This window comes from Macrosteles quadrilineatus, unplaced genomic scaffold (assembly GCF_028750875.1).
Source record: "Macrosteles quadrilineatus isolate MER2022 unplaced genomic scaffold, UCM_ALF_1.0 Scaffold_6__1_contigs__length_79288215, whole genome shotgun sequence".
Classification (NCBI taxonomy): domain Eukaryota; kingdom Metazoa; phylum Arthropoda; class Insecta; order Hemiptera; family Cicadellidae; genus Macrosteles; species Macrosteles quadrilineatus.
Window position 1 is genome coordinate 31089392 of NW_026542599.1, and position 19476 is coordinate 31108867.

General features: G+C 34.7%; 2 protein-coding genes across 5 annotated transcripts in view; one reads left to right on the top strand and one right to left on the bottom strand.

The window, feature by feature from the left end:
• The first annotated feature begins 1034 nt into the window (after positions 1–1034).
• LOC128996475 (uncharacterized) lies at positions 1035–12406 on the top strand. Its single transcript, XM_054421831.1, has 9 exons — positions 1035–1443; positions 3559–3687; positions 4631–4850; positions 6589–6687; positions 7762–7852; positions 9039–9148; positions 10799–10940; positions 11451–11622; positions 12220–12406. Exons 1-9 carry the CDS (start codon positions 1300–1302, stop codon positions 12364–12366), a joined length of 1254 nt encoding a protein of 417 aa, XP_054277806.1. The 5' UTR covers positions 1035–1299; the 3' UTR covers positions 12367–12406.
• Positions 12407–13018: 612 nt separating this feature from the next.
• LOC128996287 (serrate RNA effector molecule homolog) overlaps positions 13019–19476 on the bottom strand; it is a 40636-nt gene continuing 34178 nt past the window's right edge. For 3 of the 4 annotated variants that reach the window (XM_054421501.1, XM_054421500.1, XM_054421499.1), the window contains exons 21-22: positions 18255–18326; positions 13019–13267 (exon numbers count right to left, since the gene is read on the bottom strand). In XM_054421501.1, coding sequence (XP_054277476.1) covers positions 13192–13267; positions 18255–18326 — 148 coding nt within the window. In that variant the 3' untranslated portion in view covers positions 13019–13191. The remainder of the gene's footprint in view (positions 13268–18254; positions 18327–19476) is intronic. The other variant, XM_054421503.1, reaches the window with a different exon arrangement.

Here is a 19476-nt window from a genome sequence, read left to right on the forward strand (position 1 = left end):
CAAAATCGGATTTTTTCGAGTTATCGCGCTAACGGACACACACACACACACACACATATATATATATATATATATATATATATATATATATATATATATATATATAAATATAATAACATAATTACTAAAAGGGTACTTTGTTAAATATGATTTTGATATAATTATATATATTTAATAAATAATATATAAAATAACATGAGTACCCTTTTTTGTATTCTTTTTTATTTAATATATATATATATATATATATATGAATTTGAACGGATGGTGTTTTTGGTCTCTAGGGACCTCAAAACGAAAAAGTAAATCGGTCCCGGGTCCAGGTCTTACCATGAGTACTGCGGTAATAGCTTATTCCCTATAGGGGAAATTCGCTAACATAGTCCGGTGACAGACGTCCCATAAGATAACATGACAGACAGATGACATCAGCTCATAAATTCACACTTTATTGATTTAAATTTATGAACATAAATTTAATAAAATATTGAAAGTAAAACAAACAGAATTGAAAACCGAAACAATGAATTAAAAATCTACATCTGTACATTTTTAAGTGGAATCAATATTGTCATTATGATAGTCCAGAAACAAATCTTTCGTAAATACACAAATACCATTAGCTGCATCCAAACAAAACAGCTGTTACAACACCACTTGCGACGTTGCCACTTCGAAGGCCGCGGCCTGGAGTTAAAAGTGGCCATGCCCGAGGATGTTTATTTCTAATGCTAAAGCCAAGAGCCAGATGTGTTTAATTTTAAAACTTAAGTTATAATAATAATCCACAAATAAAGATATAAGATGATAATTTCATTCACAACACTCTGCGGTCCATTATTTTGATTTAACATATATTTATAGCTTATTAATTAATAGTAATCCGCTCACTGATCTGACTTAACAAATACCTTAAAAGTAAAACAGTGTAGTTTCATGGTAGTTTTACTAAGCCAGAGCTGCTCGTAAGCGAACAAGCAATACGTAAAAAAGGTTTAAAGTCAAATAATTGTCAAATCCAGAATAATAGAATCCAGACCAGAGTCAGGTTAGGTTTATAGGGAATTAATTATATTTATAATATAAAAAACAATAACCTTATAGGTTTCTACAATAATTAGTTGCTGCCAATAATAACCAGTAACCTTCATCTAAGTGTAATTTAACTAGACCTTTTACCTCACATGAATTAAAAAGAAAATAGATTGATGTAACTTAAACTAAGTTAGTGTTTGCCTTTTCATCATCTCAATTTTCTATACATTAAATTGGCTTTAGGTAGCCAAAAAATTACCATCCATGGCTACGTATTCTTCAAATTCAAGAAATATTAGCTATTATGATCCATTTGGAGCAGGTCCTAGTAGTTCATTGGTTGGCATTAATGACCACGCCTCTTCTAGTAATTCAGGCCATTTGGAGGAAGAGGATTTTCAGTTTGAGGTAGGTCTAAGCTAAGTTTGGTATATGGGCTAGCGAGCCAGTTTAGTGTTAATAGCGTGGGGTCCTGGGTTGAAATCCCACCAAATCACCTTACGGCTTTTATTAAAGTGTTAATGCTGCAACGCCTAGGTCTAGCCTGAAGTAAGTTAATGGGATGTGCCTTCTAACCTGACTGACACAGTGGCGTCGTCCTGCAATCCAGCTACTAGGTGATCACTAATTGTGGATATTTATAGGCATGTAGGCCTACTGTGGATGCGATAATCCCTGTTGTGGATTAACATCCGCACTATTGAGTGCTAATGTACGACTATCCACAGTACTATCCTGATAAAAATGTGGTTTGGATTCCACTAAGTATGTTCCCTTAGTTGCCATTCCGTGTAACTTATGGGCTATGAATTAAAAGCTGCTGTCTAAGGAATATGTCGGCCTTAACTTAGTCACTAACTACAAGATCCCGCCACTCATCTCCATTCATACTTGGCTACACTCGTATGGTTGCGATTTCAAAGTAAACTAGTGTGCGACTGTACCTGTTGCTCGAATTCCAGAAATTTCGAAGTATTACAGGAGTTATTTTAAAACGAATAACAGTCATAATTTCTGATGACTTTAAAAGAGCCGACTCAAAGATTACGGAAATACCGTACCCCATGTTCATAACAGTTCAATATAATCAACATTTCTTGTAAATATCTTAAGTTATAATTTTCAAAAGCTGATCCTGTTTTTTAGTGTTTTCTACAAACGTTTCCCACTCATAGCCACATTAGGTTGTCCATAACAACAATGATAAATTAAAAAAAAAACAACATAATTTCTATTCCCTTCTACTTGGTGGTGTTCTATGTCTTTCCAATGTTTCCATAGTTTGCAAATCGGCTCTTGTTCAACGATTGCTCAAGAAATGCATCAAGTGTTATTCAGTTTTCTTTAAAGTATATCAAATTGTCCAGGCTTTCTTGCTTTTTCCCAGTGTAATATTTACGCCAACCCAAATCAAATAGGTAGCCTAGTAAGTTAAATTCAACCAAGTCAGTAAATGTTTGTAGCACACATTTCCTTACATTGCAACTGTTTTTAATAACTTGTTTAAATGTTTGAAAGTAATAACTGAAAATAACTAAACAATTCACTCACTTCATTTCTGTTCTTAATTTCTCATCCATAACTTATATAAATCCCAAAGTAGGTAGGCCTACCCATGAACTTTTGAGAAAACTACAAGTCACACCCCCATAAACCATATAACGGTACCGGTACTTAAAATGTTCGTCATGATGAGAAACCTTGCGCAAAACTCTCCATTATTTCATAAATTCCCCTTTAAGGTCAAAATTCCTTTCTAAAGGGAAATTTCCATATAGGCCTACCTAATGTTAAAAATACCTCAGCTGTACTTATTTGCTTGGTATTCTTTCAATTTATTACCTTACTAGCTGAGTATCCGTCCTTCGTACGGGGTTGGTATACAATGCATATTGTAGTTAAATACTCGTGCTTTGCATTTGCAATAAGAGAGGACACGTTTTGAGAAAATTTGGTTTACTATAATCTACGGTATACTATAGTATATAGAACATCTACCATAGCCATAATGTTCTACCACTTCACCTAAACAATAGAAAGAAGTTTTTCTATTTAATCATGTGGTTAGTTTCCAAGGGTTAAGTTAAGTTAGGTGAGTGTAATTTTTTGGTTACTTACAGTTCCGCCTAGAGAACCTATAGCCTAATACAAGTTAGCCTATAATTGTGTGAAATATTAGTTCTTTATATTTATCATATAGCGGTAGGTAAGTTAGTTTTCACTCGATATAAATATCCATTTGTATATTATTTTCCTAAAAGACTTTTTACACATGCTGCAATGGTTAGGTTAGCTTAATTCAGTTTGGCTATGCCTTATGTTTATGAAAATAACAAACTTGGTAAAATTTATGAAACAAGAGTTGATATTGAGAGCTGAGTTTTTGTTTACAGTAGGCTAGTTTGTTAAACAGTTAGAACTGAGTTGCAATTTATTTAAAATCAAACAAACCCCCGACCTTCATATTTTAATGTTAAAGTGTTCTAACTTAATTGAATGATCACAATTTTTGAATTCTTGCAGCACAACTCCTGTTACATCTGCAATGGATATTACGGGCCCTGCTTTGAAGAGCCAGTCTGCGCCACTTGCCATGCATTTTTGTTTCCTGAAGAATTGGGGAACGCTCAAGAAGTTCCAGTCTTTAGCGAGGTTTGTATTTCACTTGTGGCTTACTGATTACTTGAGAAATTAAAATTGAAATAAGTACAGTATCATACTCCATCACCAACAATAAGATACTCTGTTTCAGAAATACTCAGTAGTAGGTAGATCTAAATTGTCTCCACTCAATTTCATATAAAATAAACACAAACAGTATCACATATAGGCCTAAAATAAACAGTATCAGCGATTCTGACACATATTTTCATTAGCTTGTCAACAACCCTTATCATGGGCAAGATGTGGGAGTAACAACTACGATATTTTGTGGGGAAAATCCCAAAGTTGCACAATTTTTTCAACCAAATTTTACAGTACTGTACAGCAATGGGGGTTGTACCCGTACTACGGTACCGGTATTTTGTTTTTAAGCGTCAAAAGGACTATAACATAGGCCTAACTAGTTTTTTCAAAATCTATTGAGCCTTTTTTAGCCTAGGCCTAATTAAATTTTTTTGTGATTTTATGGATTTTTGTAGGGAGATCACCATGGAGATATCATGGATTCGTATCGTCATAACAAATTCTTCTTTTTTTTTACAAAAACAACAATTTTCCCATATCCATAATATGAGAGGAGAAAGTGTAAACAAAACCTTGACATGTGTTGATCAACATAAACATCCCCAAAGCAGTAGTGACATGATTGTTGATTTTAGCCAGCTGTTTGATTTTGTCAGTTTGTTTATTCGTTCCTATTTTTACCGGTTAAATGGTGGCTTAATACGATAGGCTACAAGACTACATTTAAAGTGGGTTAAGAGATCGTACAGTATTAATTGTTTATTTTGCCGATTATGTGGTACCGGTAGCTTATTATTCAGCCCAAACATGCAAACCTCAAGCCAAGCTGAATAGTGAATTATTCTCACCATTGTATTTCTCAATTAAATTAGGCTACAATTCAGCCTATGACTATGTGTCTTTACAGAAAACAGATGATGGGGATTCAGGGAATGATGAGCCAACAGATTTGTTCAGTGGCCCTGAGCGTCGCAGCTCTAATCAGGGAGGGGCTGCAGGGGGAAACGCAGCTCCGCCCACACCTCCTCCCCGCCCAGACCCAGTAGCCCACAGGTTGGAGATGCTCTCGACACCACGAGAGTCGGACAACTTCTCCCCTCGTATTGTAGAATGTCTGCCACCAGAAGGTTAGTGATAAGCCTAGAGTATATTTAGATCCGTTGAAAAGAAAATATTGATGTATTTATTTTTTGATGTTATAATCTGTCTGAACTTTTTTCTTTCATAAGTTAGTTGTATAGGTTTAAAAATGCCTACTAAAACATTAGGCCTATTGTTTACAAAATCTTGCTAAAATTGCTTTTACCGTGTTTCAATATTAGGCAAACACCTTCGTTTGTATGACCCCAACTGTCAGTAATCAGTTGCATGAGAGTTGGTTCCGGCATCTTTCTGTTAAAACAACTGTCCAATTTTTCTTATCAGAATGTCCTACTGACAGCCTATTATGGGGTCATCTTCCCTCATCTGGTATAGGTGGTGACGGTATGGGGAAATGAGAGTAAAAGAAACCGATTTCTATTTCGATTTCCAAAGAGAGCAATTCCAACTATCTTCAAAATCAGCTCACTAACTTCCTGCAAAGACTTTTTTTCATTCTTCAAATAGCCTATTTTAACTTTTCCATGCACATAAATCCTTGAAACACTCTCATTTCTGAAAAATAACATTAATATTTTTACAAGTTCCAGATCATGCCCATATTCTTTGCGAAACAATCTTAATCTACACATACCAAAGCGCACAACCATCTTTTTCAAAAAAACATATTTATTATAAAGGTACCTATATATTTATTGTTTTTCAATGCATTGCCAAACTATCTAAAAATTGAGTCAAACCCAGGGGTAATATTCCCCTGGGAGGGGGAGGGGCAATAAACTCACGTACACGGTAGTGTGACAGGTAACCGAATGAAACAACGAAAATGCACTACGAATAATAATTTATTTACTTAATTTATGATAAAAACAATAGTGAAGTGTTTAGCTTCCGACTTGCTGTATAATCCTATAAATTTAGTTTACAACACAAATAAGTTATTGGGGGACATAGCCTTCCGAGGAGGCTATGGGGAAAGGCGACGCGACGCGGAATTTACATGACCGATTGAATTGGATTTAGAATTTAGACTAACTGAACTGAGTGCGCTCTGCCCGTAGCCCAGAGTTGGGCGTGGAGGGGAACCAGCCAATCGCGTTGCGGCTATGCCGCGTGATGTCAGTGCAAGCCCCAGACAGTGCTGCTGCCTAACGATTCATCAGGGCATTAGGCAAACTATAGCTGCGCATTAACTGATTTCATCGAGTGACTTGCTGAGCTGTATCAGCAAATTCCAGCCATGCGCGTTACACTTTCCGAGAACGTTGGCCCGACCCAGCGCTGAGCCACGCTGACGGAATATTCCATGGTGAGGCAACTGGTTGACGCAAAAAGCTGGGAGGTTAACAGTCCAATATTACATACCCTCTTTTTATATTTGAAATAAAGCAAAGCTTCTGTGACGGTAAAGACAGGGTTTCCTGAGGGTGTAACCAAAACCTCCCCAACTGATATGTAATAGGTCTGGGAATTTTTGGGACCGTCACAGTAGTAGCATTAAAACACTAGTCATTTTCAAAGTGATTTTTTTTAATTACCTCACCTGTAATCTTTTACTAGTGTTTTAATGCTACTACCGTGTACGTGAGTTTATTGCTGACGGGTAGCCTTGGGCATACCGTGTGCTTTGTTTATGAATTGTTAAATATTGTTTATTTAAAGTTATTTTATAGTTTATAATACAAATTGCATTTTTTAATATATTTCTGACTTAGCCAATGCATTTATGTAAATCTGGCCAAATAAATGATTTATGACTTCCAGTCCTGCTCGCTGTGTTTTCCTATCTTGACGACATCTCGCTGTGGTGTGTGGGGAATGTTTGTAAGAGATGGAGACAAGTTTTACAATCCCATGTCACAGGTATGTATTTCAGTTGTTTACTTTGTACACAAATCTTTGTTTCAAAGTGGTTCGTTCTTTGCATGGTTCTCACACTCACAATAACACTTCTGAGCTTTGTCGATAGTCAAACAAGTCTCAACACATTTATAAGTTTTATTGTGATTTAGACATAAAAAATTTCAATAAGATTAAAGTCACAAGTTCTCAGATTGCCTGATAGTATACTTGACATTAACTGAAGGAAAAATATGGTTTAAAATAGCAAATTAATAGATAAGATAAAAATAAAAAATAATATACATGAACTTATAGACAAATTCAGGGTTGGGCAAAAGTTTGGACACCCCCTATTAACGTTTTTTATCCAGGAAAACCAAACTCTGCATACCTATGTGGTATAAAAGTTCACTTTTTTGTTGATATCCCAATTTCGTCTGAAAATCCTAAATGGGTTATTTGAGGGCAACTCACAAGTTTTAAATGTGAAGCCCCATCAAGTGACACCTTATTTTTAAAGGCCATTAGTTAAGGATATCGGCGAAACTACAGGTCTCTATCTAAAGTCTAAACCCATTACAGAATGGCGACCGTTTTAAATTTTCATCAGCCTGAGACCCCATGTAAAAGTATACATCAATATCCGCTATACATATTTATGTGTTGTACCAGGAAAACTAAACTCAATATTACCGTAACAAGAAACTAAAAACTACAGTACTTTTTGGTTGGTATGACAATTTTGCCCGGGACCCCAAAATGGGGTATTTTGGGGGCATTCCATAATGTTCATATATAAAGCCCCATTAGACGACACATCTATATGTATTTTGAGTCTGGTGGTGTGTTATTAGCTGTAATATTGTTTTTATTATATTGAGTTGGAACTTTTGGCTCTTTCTAACCCTATCATCTTAGTATGTATCTGTGTTGTTCAGACTACGCTTTTAGTGCTGACTTTACTTCTTGATTGAATGAGACTTTTCAGTTACTAAAACAGCAAATTTATTATTTTTGATCTAGTGGTGTGAATATTAATTATTTGACCTAATGGTAATTTGACTTATTGAAACGGATACAATTATTTCTGTTTAGGTGAGTTGTGGCATACGTACACATACAAGCGATGGCCACTGTACAAGCCTATATACAACGTCCAAGACTGGTTTGCTGTGTATACTCAACTGTGAGTATAGACCCGAAATTAATCAAGTAAAGTTACATCAGTCAATATTTCATGCTTTTATTGTTACTTGAGACTGTATATATATATAAAAAATTTGAAAACAAGCATTTATATTTGTAGCAGAGTTTTCCATTCATGTAATATCAATAATACATTTTGTTACTGAATCTTACTGTTAAGATGGTCGCCAGTTTTATCCAACCTTTAGGTTATACTACAGTAGTCGCAGCTAGTCTGGGCGCGCGGACCCTTGTGTACTAGCCGTGCTGAGAGTAACGGCTCACTCACCCCCACGGCCTCCCTGAACAACCCCTGAGAGCCGTGTGGGCCAGATGTTTTTGGAAATGAGCAATAAACACTCCCCTCTACACCCCCCGCCCTAGCGCGGCCGCGCGCCCAGACTAGCTGCGACTACTGTACCTAGGCCCGTTCCTTAAGAGACCTTGGAGGCTAGCGGCCATCTTGGATGGTTTCAAATAGCTGCCAAAGAGTTATTTATCGTAAAAAAATATTTTTTCAAACACCAAAGTTTTTTTTTAACTTTATTTAATTTACAATCTGTTTAGAAAGTTAAACATTAAGCAAATGCAATAACAATACAACATTAAAAGTTAACTTGAAGAACATGAGCTAGTGATTGATCACTGTCAACACTACTAGCTAACAAAGATAATTTTGATAACACCTAGGCGAATCTAAATGGGAGGTCCAATATTGTATGTCGCTTCAGTCTGTAAATGGTGTGATTGTCCAATAAATTTAGTGCAATTTAGTGCAAGATGATTTGAATCATTTTCCAATTTGATAATGTATTTTTCACTAGATTTTGTAATTTCTTCTTTGACTGTTTGAATTCTTGGATTCATAGTGTGTCTGGACAAGGGTTGAAAGTGGCTGAAGCATAAGAAGGATGAAGATTTTTCATGGGGAATCGGCCTGGCAAATAAGTCCCAGATTTATTTTTTTACGAGTTAGAACGTCTAGGCTCCAAGGACTCTTTAAGGTCCGGTAAGAAAGGCTGTACTATGTATCCTATTTATTTTGGCAGTTAAACATTAAAGTGATCTTTTAGGTTATCTGCCCTAGGCCTGGTTCCCTGGGGGCCAATAAAGAGAGTGTAGGGCCTACTGTGTGTATTTATCTTTGCCGTTATGAAAAAATCAGTTTCAAGTTGTGTTTCTCACAGGATTGAAAGCTGTCCTTGCAAAGCTTGCCTTATACAAATGTCTGAGCAACAACAGCCAATAGGAGAGGAGAATTCTTGGAGAAGACACAGACTGAGGAACGAGATCAAAGGTTAGTGATATGAACATAAATATCATTTATTACTGTTGTAGTCTATCAATGTCTGTCGAAGCCATGGTTGAAGAACTGTGCTTGTGTTCTAGAAATATGGTTGTGAATCCGACAACCACCCATTGTAAAAAGTACCGTTCTCATTTGTTATAAGAACCCACCTTAAACTGTTGGTCGTATCTAAATAAAAACTTATAAGTGAGAATCACAGGTTGGAGATATTTCCTCTTCTACTTACCAACTGAATTGGCACATCAGAAATCCACGGAGACCTTAAACCTTGGTTAATCGTAATAGTTTATAAAGTAAATTCCTTCAGATAAAAAAAAAAAAAAAATAGTAATCACACTGTTGGTGTTTTGATACTAGCAGCAAAAAATTAAGTCACACTATAAGCTTCCTAGCTGTGACTAATAAGATATTATATTATACTGTTAATTCTGTTCTATGAAATGGCGACCATACAAAGTAGGTATTTTAAGCCAAGTATGAATGGAGATGAGTGTAGGATGAGTGGCGCGATCTTGTAGTCTTGTTAGTGACTAAGGCCGACATTCCTTAGACACAGCTGTTAATTAATAGCCCATACAGCTAAGGGACCTACAGTTTATAGTGGAATCCGAACCACATTTTTGCATTGGTAATTACGAATTGGTCTAATTATCAGAATAGTACTGCGGATAGTCGTAGTACTCACCCGTGGGGACGTTAACCCACACAAGGGAGTATCACATCCACATTGCATGCCTATATATATCCACAATTCGTGACCTCCTGGTAGCTGGATTACAGGACGACGCCACCCGTCCCAGTCACTTACCAATCATTGATTAGCCCTGAATTTCCACATATGGTGGTCGGTACATGTTTTGACATAATAGTGTAATCATCAAGATGATTAGCGTCACATTGCAAAATAAGCCATGTTTGACATGCCTTAATATAGAGTCTGCACTTCTCTTCTAAACCTCTACATGTTTAAAAATTTAAACAGCTAGAAGCATAGACAAAAAGAATTAAATGTATACTGTCAGCCTATGACTGTCCTATGGTTACCATAGGTTCTGGCGCACACCACTGGTAGCGCCGTGTAGTATAGGCATGCACTGTGGATGCGATACTCCCTAGTGTGGATTAACGTCCGCACGGGTGAGTACTACGACTATCCGCAGTACTATCCTGATAATTAGACCAATTCGTATATACCAACACCAAGGCATAAATGTGGTTCAGATTCCACTATAAACTGTAGGTCCCTTAGTTGGCATTAGCTGTATGGGCTATTAATTAACAGCTGTGGCTAAGGAGTGTCGGCCATAGTCTTTAACAAGACTACAAGATCGAGCCAATCATCCTACACTCATTTCCATTCATACTTGGCTTAAAATACCTACTTTGTATGGTTGCCATTTCATTGAACAGAACAGAACAGTAGTTACGTATTGCGTGGGCCGTAACTACATAGCTCTCCCAGCTGTGTGTACCCGAACCTATGGTAACTGCAGCACAGCTGACGGTCTATATTTAATTCTTTTTGTCTATGCTAGAAGGTAGGTGGGTAAAATAAAATGAATTCGTTAAAATATTTATCTACAGCAAGTTTCTTTTTATCACTTCTTATAATAATTTTCATAAGGCTTGTGCTGATAGGTTTGAAGATAGATCCGCCAGAAGGTATTGAAGCTGTGCCCCTAGACCAGAAGAGCTGTCATTGGATGGCCACGATCACAGGACCCGTGGGTAGTCCGTATGAAGGTGGAATCTTCTACCTCTATCTACAAGTTCCCTACTGGTAAGCACCAATATTGTATCAAAATCAAACCAATGATTTTGCGAGAAAATTTTATTTTTATTAATTGCCTCTTGGATTGAAAACTGTTTACAAATAAATTATGGTCACGTTAATATTGTCAATCTGACAGTGTGAAAAGTGTTTCCAATAACTATAATTTTAAGGCTTGGGATGCATCTCTGTCAAATCTCCTACCTTCAATGTTGAATACTCATTGTAAAAAAATGTCATTGATAAGTGTTGATTTTTCAAGTGTTTTAAATATGATGTCAAGTTTTTAATTGAATTTCTATTTTCATGGAATTCGACTTTGAAACTCTGGAAGGTCGCTATGTTCAATTGGATTGGACCATTTTGAATTTTGTTACATAATAGGTATCTTTTAACCTAAGATTACATCTCACTTTACATAAAGAGCAGTTAAAAAGTAAAAAAAGATATAAATTTTGGTGTATAAAATCAATTTCTGAGATTAAACCATCATAAAATTGTGTACACTTACCTGTCTAGCTACCCAATGAAGCCTCCTACGGTGAGGTTCATCACCAAGATATTCCACCCAAACGTGTCTCGTCACGGAGATGTAGGGATAGACTGTATACAACACAACTGGACATTGGCCTTGACTATATCTAAGGTCCTCATCTCTATACAGAGCCTACTCACTGATCCTTTCTGTCAGGTATGTTAAATTTTATTCCTGGGTCTTTTGAGCACCTGTTGTGGTGGAAACTTAGTAGTTGGTAACGATTTTGTGGTTAAATCAAGTTGCAATCACCTTCAAAACTAGAGGCCGGCGTGATTGTTTTCTTTTTATATTTTTTCGAAATAGTGTGGGTTTATGCCAGTGGAATTTTTACTTTTTGGGTACATTTCAGCAGAGAACCTACGATGTATTATTGGATGAAATATCAGTTTGATTTTCTGTTATGGTTTTTTTCAAGTAGAGTACCCGTCCACCACTCTTTTACAGAGCCCTGGCCACTGCTGCGGCATTAAGTTCAGTAGTGTAAATTATGAAACTTATGAAAAAAGAGGATAGTACAAATAAATTTATCTCTTAACAAACTACACAATTTATCAACTTTTGTTTTTATCAATTTTCTTTTAATCATTTTTTTGTCTTGTCATAGACTAAACTAACTTAAACCGCAGCACAGTGAAAAAAGTCTTCATGAATACTTGAAAAAAACATACAATAGATATTGTATCATGTGATTAGATCCGATACGACGATATAAATATCAAACTGATATTTCATCACTTTTGTTTTTCCCAGGTGTGTATGGAGCCAGCCGTTGGGCGGATGTATCGCAACGACAGACAACATTTCGAGGCGATCGCTAGGGTCTGGACTTGGAGATACGCAATGCATGACGTATTGCCTCCATTCAAAGACTTTGGTCAGAATCCGTTTGTAAAGTAATGATATTGGTTTTTTTTTTATAAAAGCTCTTTATACATGTTGTACAGTTTTTCAATTTCAAGTTCGAAACAAGAATTTATATTTTATTAAAACAAACAAACAAGGCCAGGTTCAATTGAAAATACAATTGTTGTGTTTTAAACCTGGGCCTTTTTTTTGTATTCTTTGTGATTACATTACTGAACTTATTTTGCTGACATGCATTAATCAACAAAAATAACAAAATTTCCTTTTTAAGATATTTTGATTTACTTATTTTTATTTTTAATTCATTCCGTTTAATATTATTGATTTGTTTCAAAACACGGTATTTGAAAGAGTAAACTGTAGAGATTTTGACTATATTTGTAACTTTTGTTATCACTTTCAGTGAAATAAAATTTTGGTTAACAATAGGTACACTGTTTTCTCCTTAGTAAAATAGCTGTATCAATTGTTTTGGTATGTTTTAAAGATATTGTTTTGAAAAGTACTTTTTTGTGTAATTACTTATAAAAAGGTAGGTTTTTATGATAAATATCTAGATACAAAATTGCACCACCATCTATGTTGGTTAAAAAAATATTAAGCCGTTTCGGGACTTGCTGATCCATAAATAAAGAAATTGAGAGATTCTAACATTAAAGGGTAGAGAAATAATGTAAAACCAAAATATAAGAAAACGTACATTTATTATAATTTTACGTATGTTTAGTCAATACGATGCAACTTCTAAAAAAACTAATCAAACTATTGGAAATGCAGCACAACTGATTTTAGATACATACACATAATGCTTTACCTATTAACGTTTGTACATTTTACTGAATGTTGAGTAGAGAGTAATTAAATAAATTCATCAGGCTCCCTTGGGGCATCAAGATCTCTGTAGTGGATAACTGGACGATAGTCAGAAACTCCCCTGTAAAATAATAGATGATAGGTTACAGAGCAACAAGAAATAGTCCAAGGCACATAACCGGCAGTATTTTCTAATTGGTAAATTGACTTTTTTTGGATTTCACAGTAGAACTCTTAAATGGACAAGCTATAGCCAATTCTTTTCAAATAGAAAATATTTGAATGAGCCACATTGAAATTCCACGGTCTCCTTTAATTTTGATAATTTGATTAGTCGGATATCACTTAACTGGTGCTATTGTTTACCATTAGTTGCCCATTCAGTTTGGCTTTGTTAACAAGTTGGCCTACTCAACTATGTAGCTGGTTTATCATTTAAGTGTCAGTAGCTCAGTTAAACTACTATATATTCATTTTTGTTCTGAAAGTGGCTATGACTTAAACATGGGAACGGAATGTCTAGCTCTACCCAAAGTCAAAGAAAAAACACTTATCAGTTATAAATGAAGAATACTAGGAAATGTATGATTATGAGTCTAAAACAATTTATAGGCAATATTTGTCATGTCACAAGTTGGCTACTAAATTTTATATTTTTAACAAACCCACACCAAACTTAAACACTTATTACGCAGGACATGCTGACCTACATGCCAAATTCATCATAGTAAAAAAGTGATGATTTAAATAATTTTTCACATTGTTCAAACAGCTACCTATTGAGTATAGATTTACACAGAGTAGATTTACACAGAGTTGCAGAAGAAACTTAGCTTCAGTTTGAGCTTCTGGCACATAATAAAGAATTAGTATCTGTAAAATATGTTTGATCTCTGTAATTGCAAAAATTGCTTTAAATTTCACACAAATGTAGCCAATGCCAGTATATAGATATCTTTTATTGTCCTAAAAAACCTCAGAAATAACTTAAGTTCTAAGATTGAGCTCTTCGAAATACAGGTCGATTGGTCTCTAGAAAAAATGAAAAATGGATAATAACCAAAGAAAATTATGTAAATGAGTTGTGCAATTGAGTGTTGTTACAATGGTGAGTATGTAAATGTTTTCTACAGTGGATAAGAAAATTATTTTATGCACGAAAAGACAAAGGAAATCAAGAGTCTACCACTGTGTAAGTTAAATGAAATAAGGAAGAGCCTTTTAAGGATTTAGTAAATAGCATCGAGGGAATAGGATGCAAGTAGTGGAGAATACACGAAGCATCAATAAAAACACACCCCAAAGAATGAACAATTCTACCTAAATATACAATAGCACTGTTAAATAGCTGACCACCACAATGAGAGTTTATCCAAGACCACATTTAAACCAGAGTTTGCACAAAATGTTTAAAACATGTATAGACAACAAATGTTGCAAACTCCGGTGTAAAAACACCTTAAAACAAAGGACTCTATCACATGTTTGCAGCTTCTTGTGGAAAACAAAATGTCCGTTGAAATACTGAAAGTGTAGAGGTTGAGACCAAACCAAACAAGCATTCTTTTAATTGCTGTTTAAAACAGCATCTAAAATCTCTGTGTGTGTTTTTACATTATTTATTATTGTGTTGCACAATACAATCTTTTCTACTGTAAATTAAAAGACCCAATACTGACATAATAGATCCTCCCTTAATAAAAGTGTTGAAATGATAAATTAAAAGAAGGGAAAACGATCTTATAACACAAAATCACCCATTGACTAATTATTAATATAAAGTAAGGGACCATAACGACATCAATACAATTTGAGTTTATGCATAGTAAGTTTGAAGCCTAAAAGTAAGCAAACAAGCTAAAATTAAGCACCTCTGTCCCTCAGAAATTGTTAAGGCCATCCTCAAAATGTTATTGACCAACAAATTGTTTTATAATAAACAGAAGAAACTTCAAATGCCATCTTCAAACTGTGATCTTACTTGATGAATTGTTTCTAGAACTTGAATCGCAGGGGTTAATTTGCACTTGTATCAAAGGTAGAACATATTAATTATTTATCTATCATCTCAGCACTATAGATTTGATACAATTTAAATTTGTAAAATAGCAAAAGTTAACATCAGTATAAAATACCCCCGCCACAGCAAATCTGCAGACTAAGCAAATTTCAACTTGTCTGATTACATTTTTACTTAAATATTTCCATAAATAATACCTATTTATTCCGTATTTAAATAACAGTAGATTTAACGAGTGCTTAGGTTTGCTGCTACGGGGAAGGAAAAAAGTGTTTTTTGACCATACGTCAATAGTATAGGATGAAATAAATAAATTTGCCAAATTTTATCAATATATATCCATAAACAAGTAAACTACAACAATTTTCATTTTCTCCATAAGAACAACATTGGAATTTTAAATTACACTATTTTTGAATTTTCTCCGTGACCGTTAGGCATACAACAGCGCTTCAATATACTAAATTATTTCTTTTTTTATGCTCTACAAAACGGTTTAAAAAGAAATTGCAAATGAATTTGTTTTTAGGGTAAAAAATGGGAAAACCCCATTTTTGCTGGATCGCAAACTCCTTCGAATAAACGTAGGTTTACACGTTTGTATCAAATTTCATCAAAATCGGACAAGTTTTGCTCGAGTTATCGCGCTAACGGACACATATATATATGAATTTGAACGTATGGTGTTTTTGGCCTCTAGGGACCTCAAAATGAAAAATAAAATCGGTCCCGGGTCCAGGTCTTACCATGAGTCCTACGGTAATAGCTTATTCCCTATATGGGAAATTCGCTAAAAGACACTAGGTTGATGAAACTTTATAAATAATTAAAGTGAAACGCACACCACAATTTGTCTTAAACACTGTGTTTAAAAGTTGAAGCTATTGTTTTTAAAAATTCCTAGAGACCATGTAGTTTTATTTTGTTAAATAATTTAGATACATAATAATTTGGTTTATTGGATACAGTTTCAAAAAAAAAAAAAAAAAAAACGGTCAAACCATTTATAAAAAGGGGGAATGATCACCACCACCGTGCTTTCATAAATCGTACACATTTACATTCCCTTCACCAATGATGTGGGTAGTTATTCTTCCAATTCATCCCATCATTCCTTCAAACACCAAGGCAAATAGGAATTGTAGAAGCCTTCAAATATAACATACTATGTTTATGTTGGCATGTTGGTGCACATACTAATAGTATTATTATTATTGCATTTAGATATGACTGCATTTTGACTGGTTTCCAGAAGGCTCTTTTTCAATAGTAAAAATAAAAAAAGGCCGCTGAATGGAATTTGCTCTTTATTATAAGATGTTATTTTTTATTTAATGTTTTAAGCATATGGTTTTGAATATCACCAATGCTTGGTAAATATTTATTTTTTTCTAATTTGTTTAATTCTCAATATTTATCTCATGTATGAGGGATAAGCAACAAAACAAGGCGAATTGAGATAAAACATATGTTTCTGAAACAAAATGGTAGGCATTTAAAATTAAATGACAATACATAGTAAGTAAAATAAAACAAAATAGTCTTGTTGTTATACATACTTGAAATATGAAACCAAACATTTTTGTATATCACTATCAAACTCTAAAATAATAGATCTCTACAATGATTCAATTGAGTCCAACATTGCTTATTTGATACATTGTGTTGTATAATCTCTACTGTGTCGAGTACAGTAATCAGTTAGGAACAACAGAGTCTTTATTTTCATTTCATGGACTTTCACTGTTCATAAGTTTGCTTTGATCATGTAATTTTCTAAGCCGATGATGTTCTATGGTGAAGCAAAAGAAATTGCTGATGTATCACATGCTTAAGACGTGTCAGGCGAGGAATGTTTATAAACACTAATCAGTTTGTGCAAGTTGTACACAAACTCCTCATGTGACATCCCGACGCGTCCATCGTTCCAATACAGGCAAGGTACAACAACATTCACAGTCGCTCCTGTCAGTCGTTGAAATTTGACCAGGTTTGCAACAAACTTCTCAGGTTTGATTTTATCCCTCATGCAGCCCATTGGAGAGCATATCAAATGTCCAAATCCCTTGTTTTGGAAATCATTGGAGAGCTGATCAAAAGCCAAATCGTAATCCTCTTGTTTGGGTTTGTTGAAATATTTTGGCTTTGTGATCAAACCGTAGATTCCTGCTCCTCCGAATTGCTGAAAAGTCAGATGAGAGGACACCCGATGTTCTGCCGAGGGTTTACCAAACATTCGGGCAAATACAACAGCCACTCCTCCAGACATGTGTCTCTCTTCTCCGAGGTCATCAGAGATGCAATGAGAAAACGCTACACTCGGATCTGTACGACACCTTACCATCATCCTTCCCATCGTCTCTTCTATGATCACAATTTGACTTTCGCTGAAAAACCACAGATGTTGCATGCATGGCTGTGAGTGGGGGGGAGGGATGGATCTCGAATGGCATTGGAAGTATTTTGTGGTTGAGACGGAACTCTATGCTCTATAGTTATGAATGTAACATAGAGCACAAGGCCTAGGTTAACTGGATGGATAGTAAACTTACACGAATGGGAAGGAGCCTATTCTGTCACAAGAAAGCAGATTTACACATTTACATTAGAATACGTTAGTTCACTGTCTCAGTATTTCACCTTCCTTGGTTGAAAATGCAGTCAGTGAAATATTATAATTTTTGCAAAAAGTGTTGTGTTTCTTGTGCCAGATTACTCTCTTACCCATTTAGATAAGCCTGCTATCCTAAAAAAATCCTAAAATAGTCAATACATTGACAGCAACTTAAATATTTTGGAAGATTTAATGTTGCTTAGCGTTCTTATCTACCTTGACCATAGCGTGAATCTAATGCAACTGAATGTAACCCTTGTAGGGTCATAGATAAAAGACTAAACACACTTTTTAGAATACAACTTCTTTGTTTGAAAAGATTCAACAAAAGAAATGAGATAGAAACGGATATACAAATAAATTTTTCAACTGTGTTAACGTCTATATGGCCCCTTACAGTAAACAGTCCCTTAGACATAAATTTATCAATCACAAAAATTAAGCTTAGATTCAAAATTTTAAAAAGTAGTTTACCAGTGTTGATGAGGCATGGAAAAAGGGTCATAAGGATGGGAAATGTGCTGACCAAAATGTCTCCTCATCATCCTGAGAAATTAGAAAACAATCAGTAAATGTGTAAAGTGAACGCATACTGACAAAATAATTATAGTCGTGGACTGGGTATCTCTGAACCAGGAAAAGGAGACCTAACCTCGTCCTACCTAGGCTATTGTGGGGTGGCCGACCCTAATTAATGTCGCTTGGCTGGGCTCAACGAAAACTACTAGATACCCAATAACAAAAAAGTAAGTTAAGTTATTTACAAAATTATTAATATTTATAATCATATTATGTTTTGTTTTTAAATCTCAGATTATTTTGATACTAAAGTTGATGTAAATTGGCCTATTTTGACCAACTTCTACTGCCAAACTAGGTTTTCTTTTAAAAACTAATTTTTAATAACCAATTAAAATTGTATATAATTTATATAAAAGCGTGAGCATATGGAGGGATAAAAATAATTTACTCTGTAACTTTATTTATTGTACAATTAATATTTACAAACGTTTTTAAGAGATTTTTAAAATTAGTTTTAAAAAGAAAAACTAATATTTCTACTGGCGGTACAAATTGGTCAAATTGGCTGATTTACATCAAATTTAGTATCAAAATAATCTACATTCAGAAACAAAACATAAGATATAAATATTAATAATTTTTGTAAATTTTGTATTGGGTATCTAGTAGTTGTTTTCGTTGAGCGCAGCCAAGCGACATTAATAATTATTAGGGTTGGCCAGGCGGGCCACCCCACAATAGCCGAGGTAGGTAGGTCGCATTTTCCTGGTCCAGAGATACCCAGTCCACGACTATAATATAATAAGTTAAACCTTTTGTTTATTGAGGTCCGCACCTCACCTATCACTGCTTTTTTTACAATAGTTAAAACATATTTTTTCTAATAAACTTGATGAATTCATGATGATGAATGATGTAGTGACTGAAGCAAATATGACTCAATCAGCTTGATGATGTACATTACCGTTGATTTTGAATTGATTAAACAAGTTCAGCAATCAACTACAATTTTATCTGCAATTTTATACATATAAATTTTTTTTAAATTTAAAGGTAGATAATATGGTGAGATTTAGGGCAGAGTACCTACACATTTTCTATAATGTTTCAGGATCTATAATTTAACCAGTAATATAACGTCTTTAGTAAAAAACTCCCACAATTACAATACGAT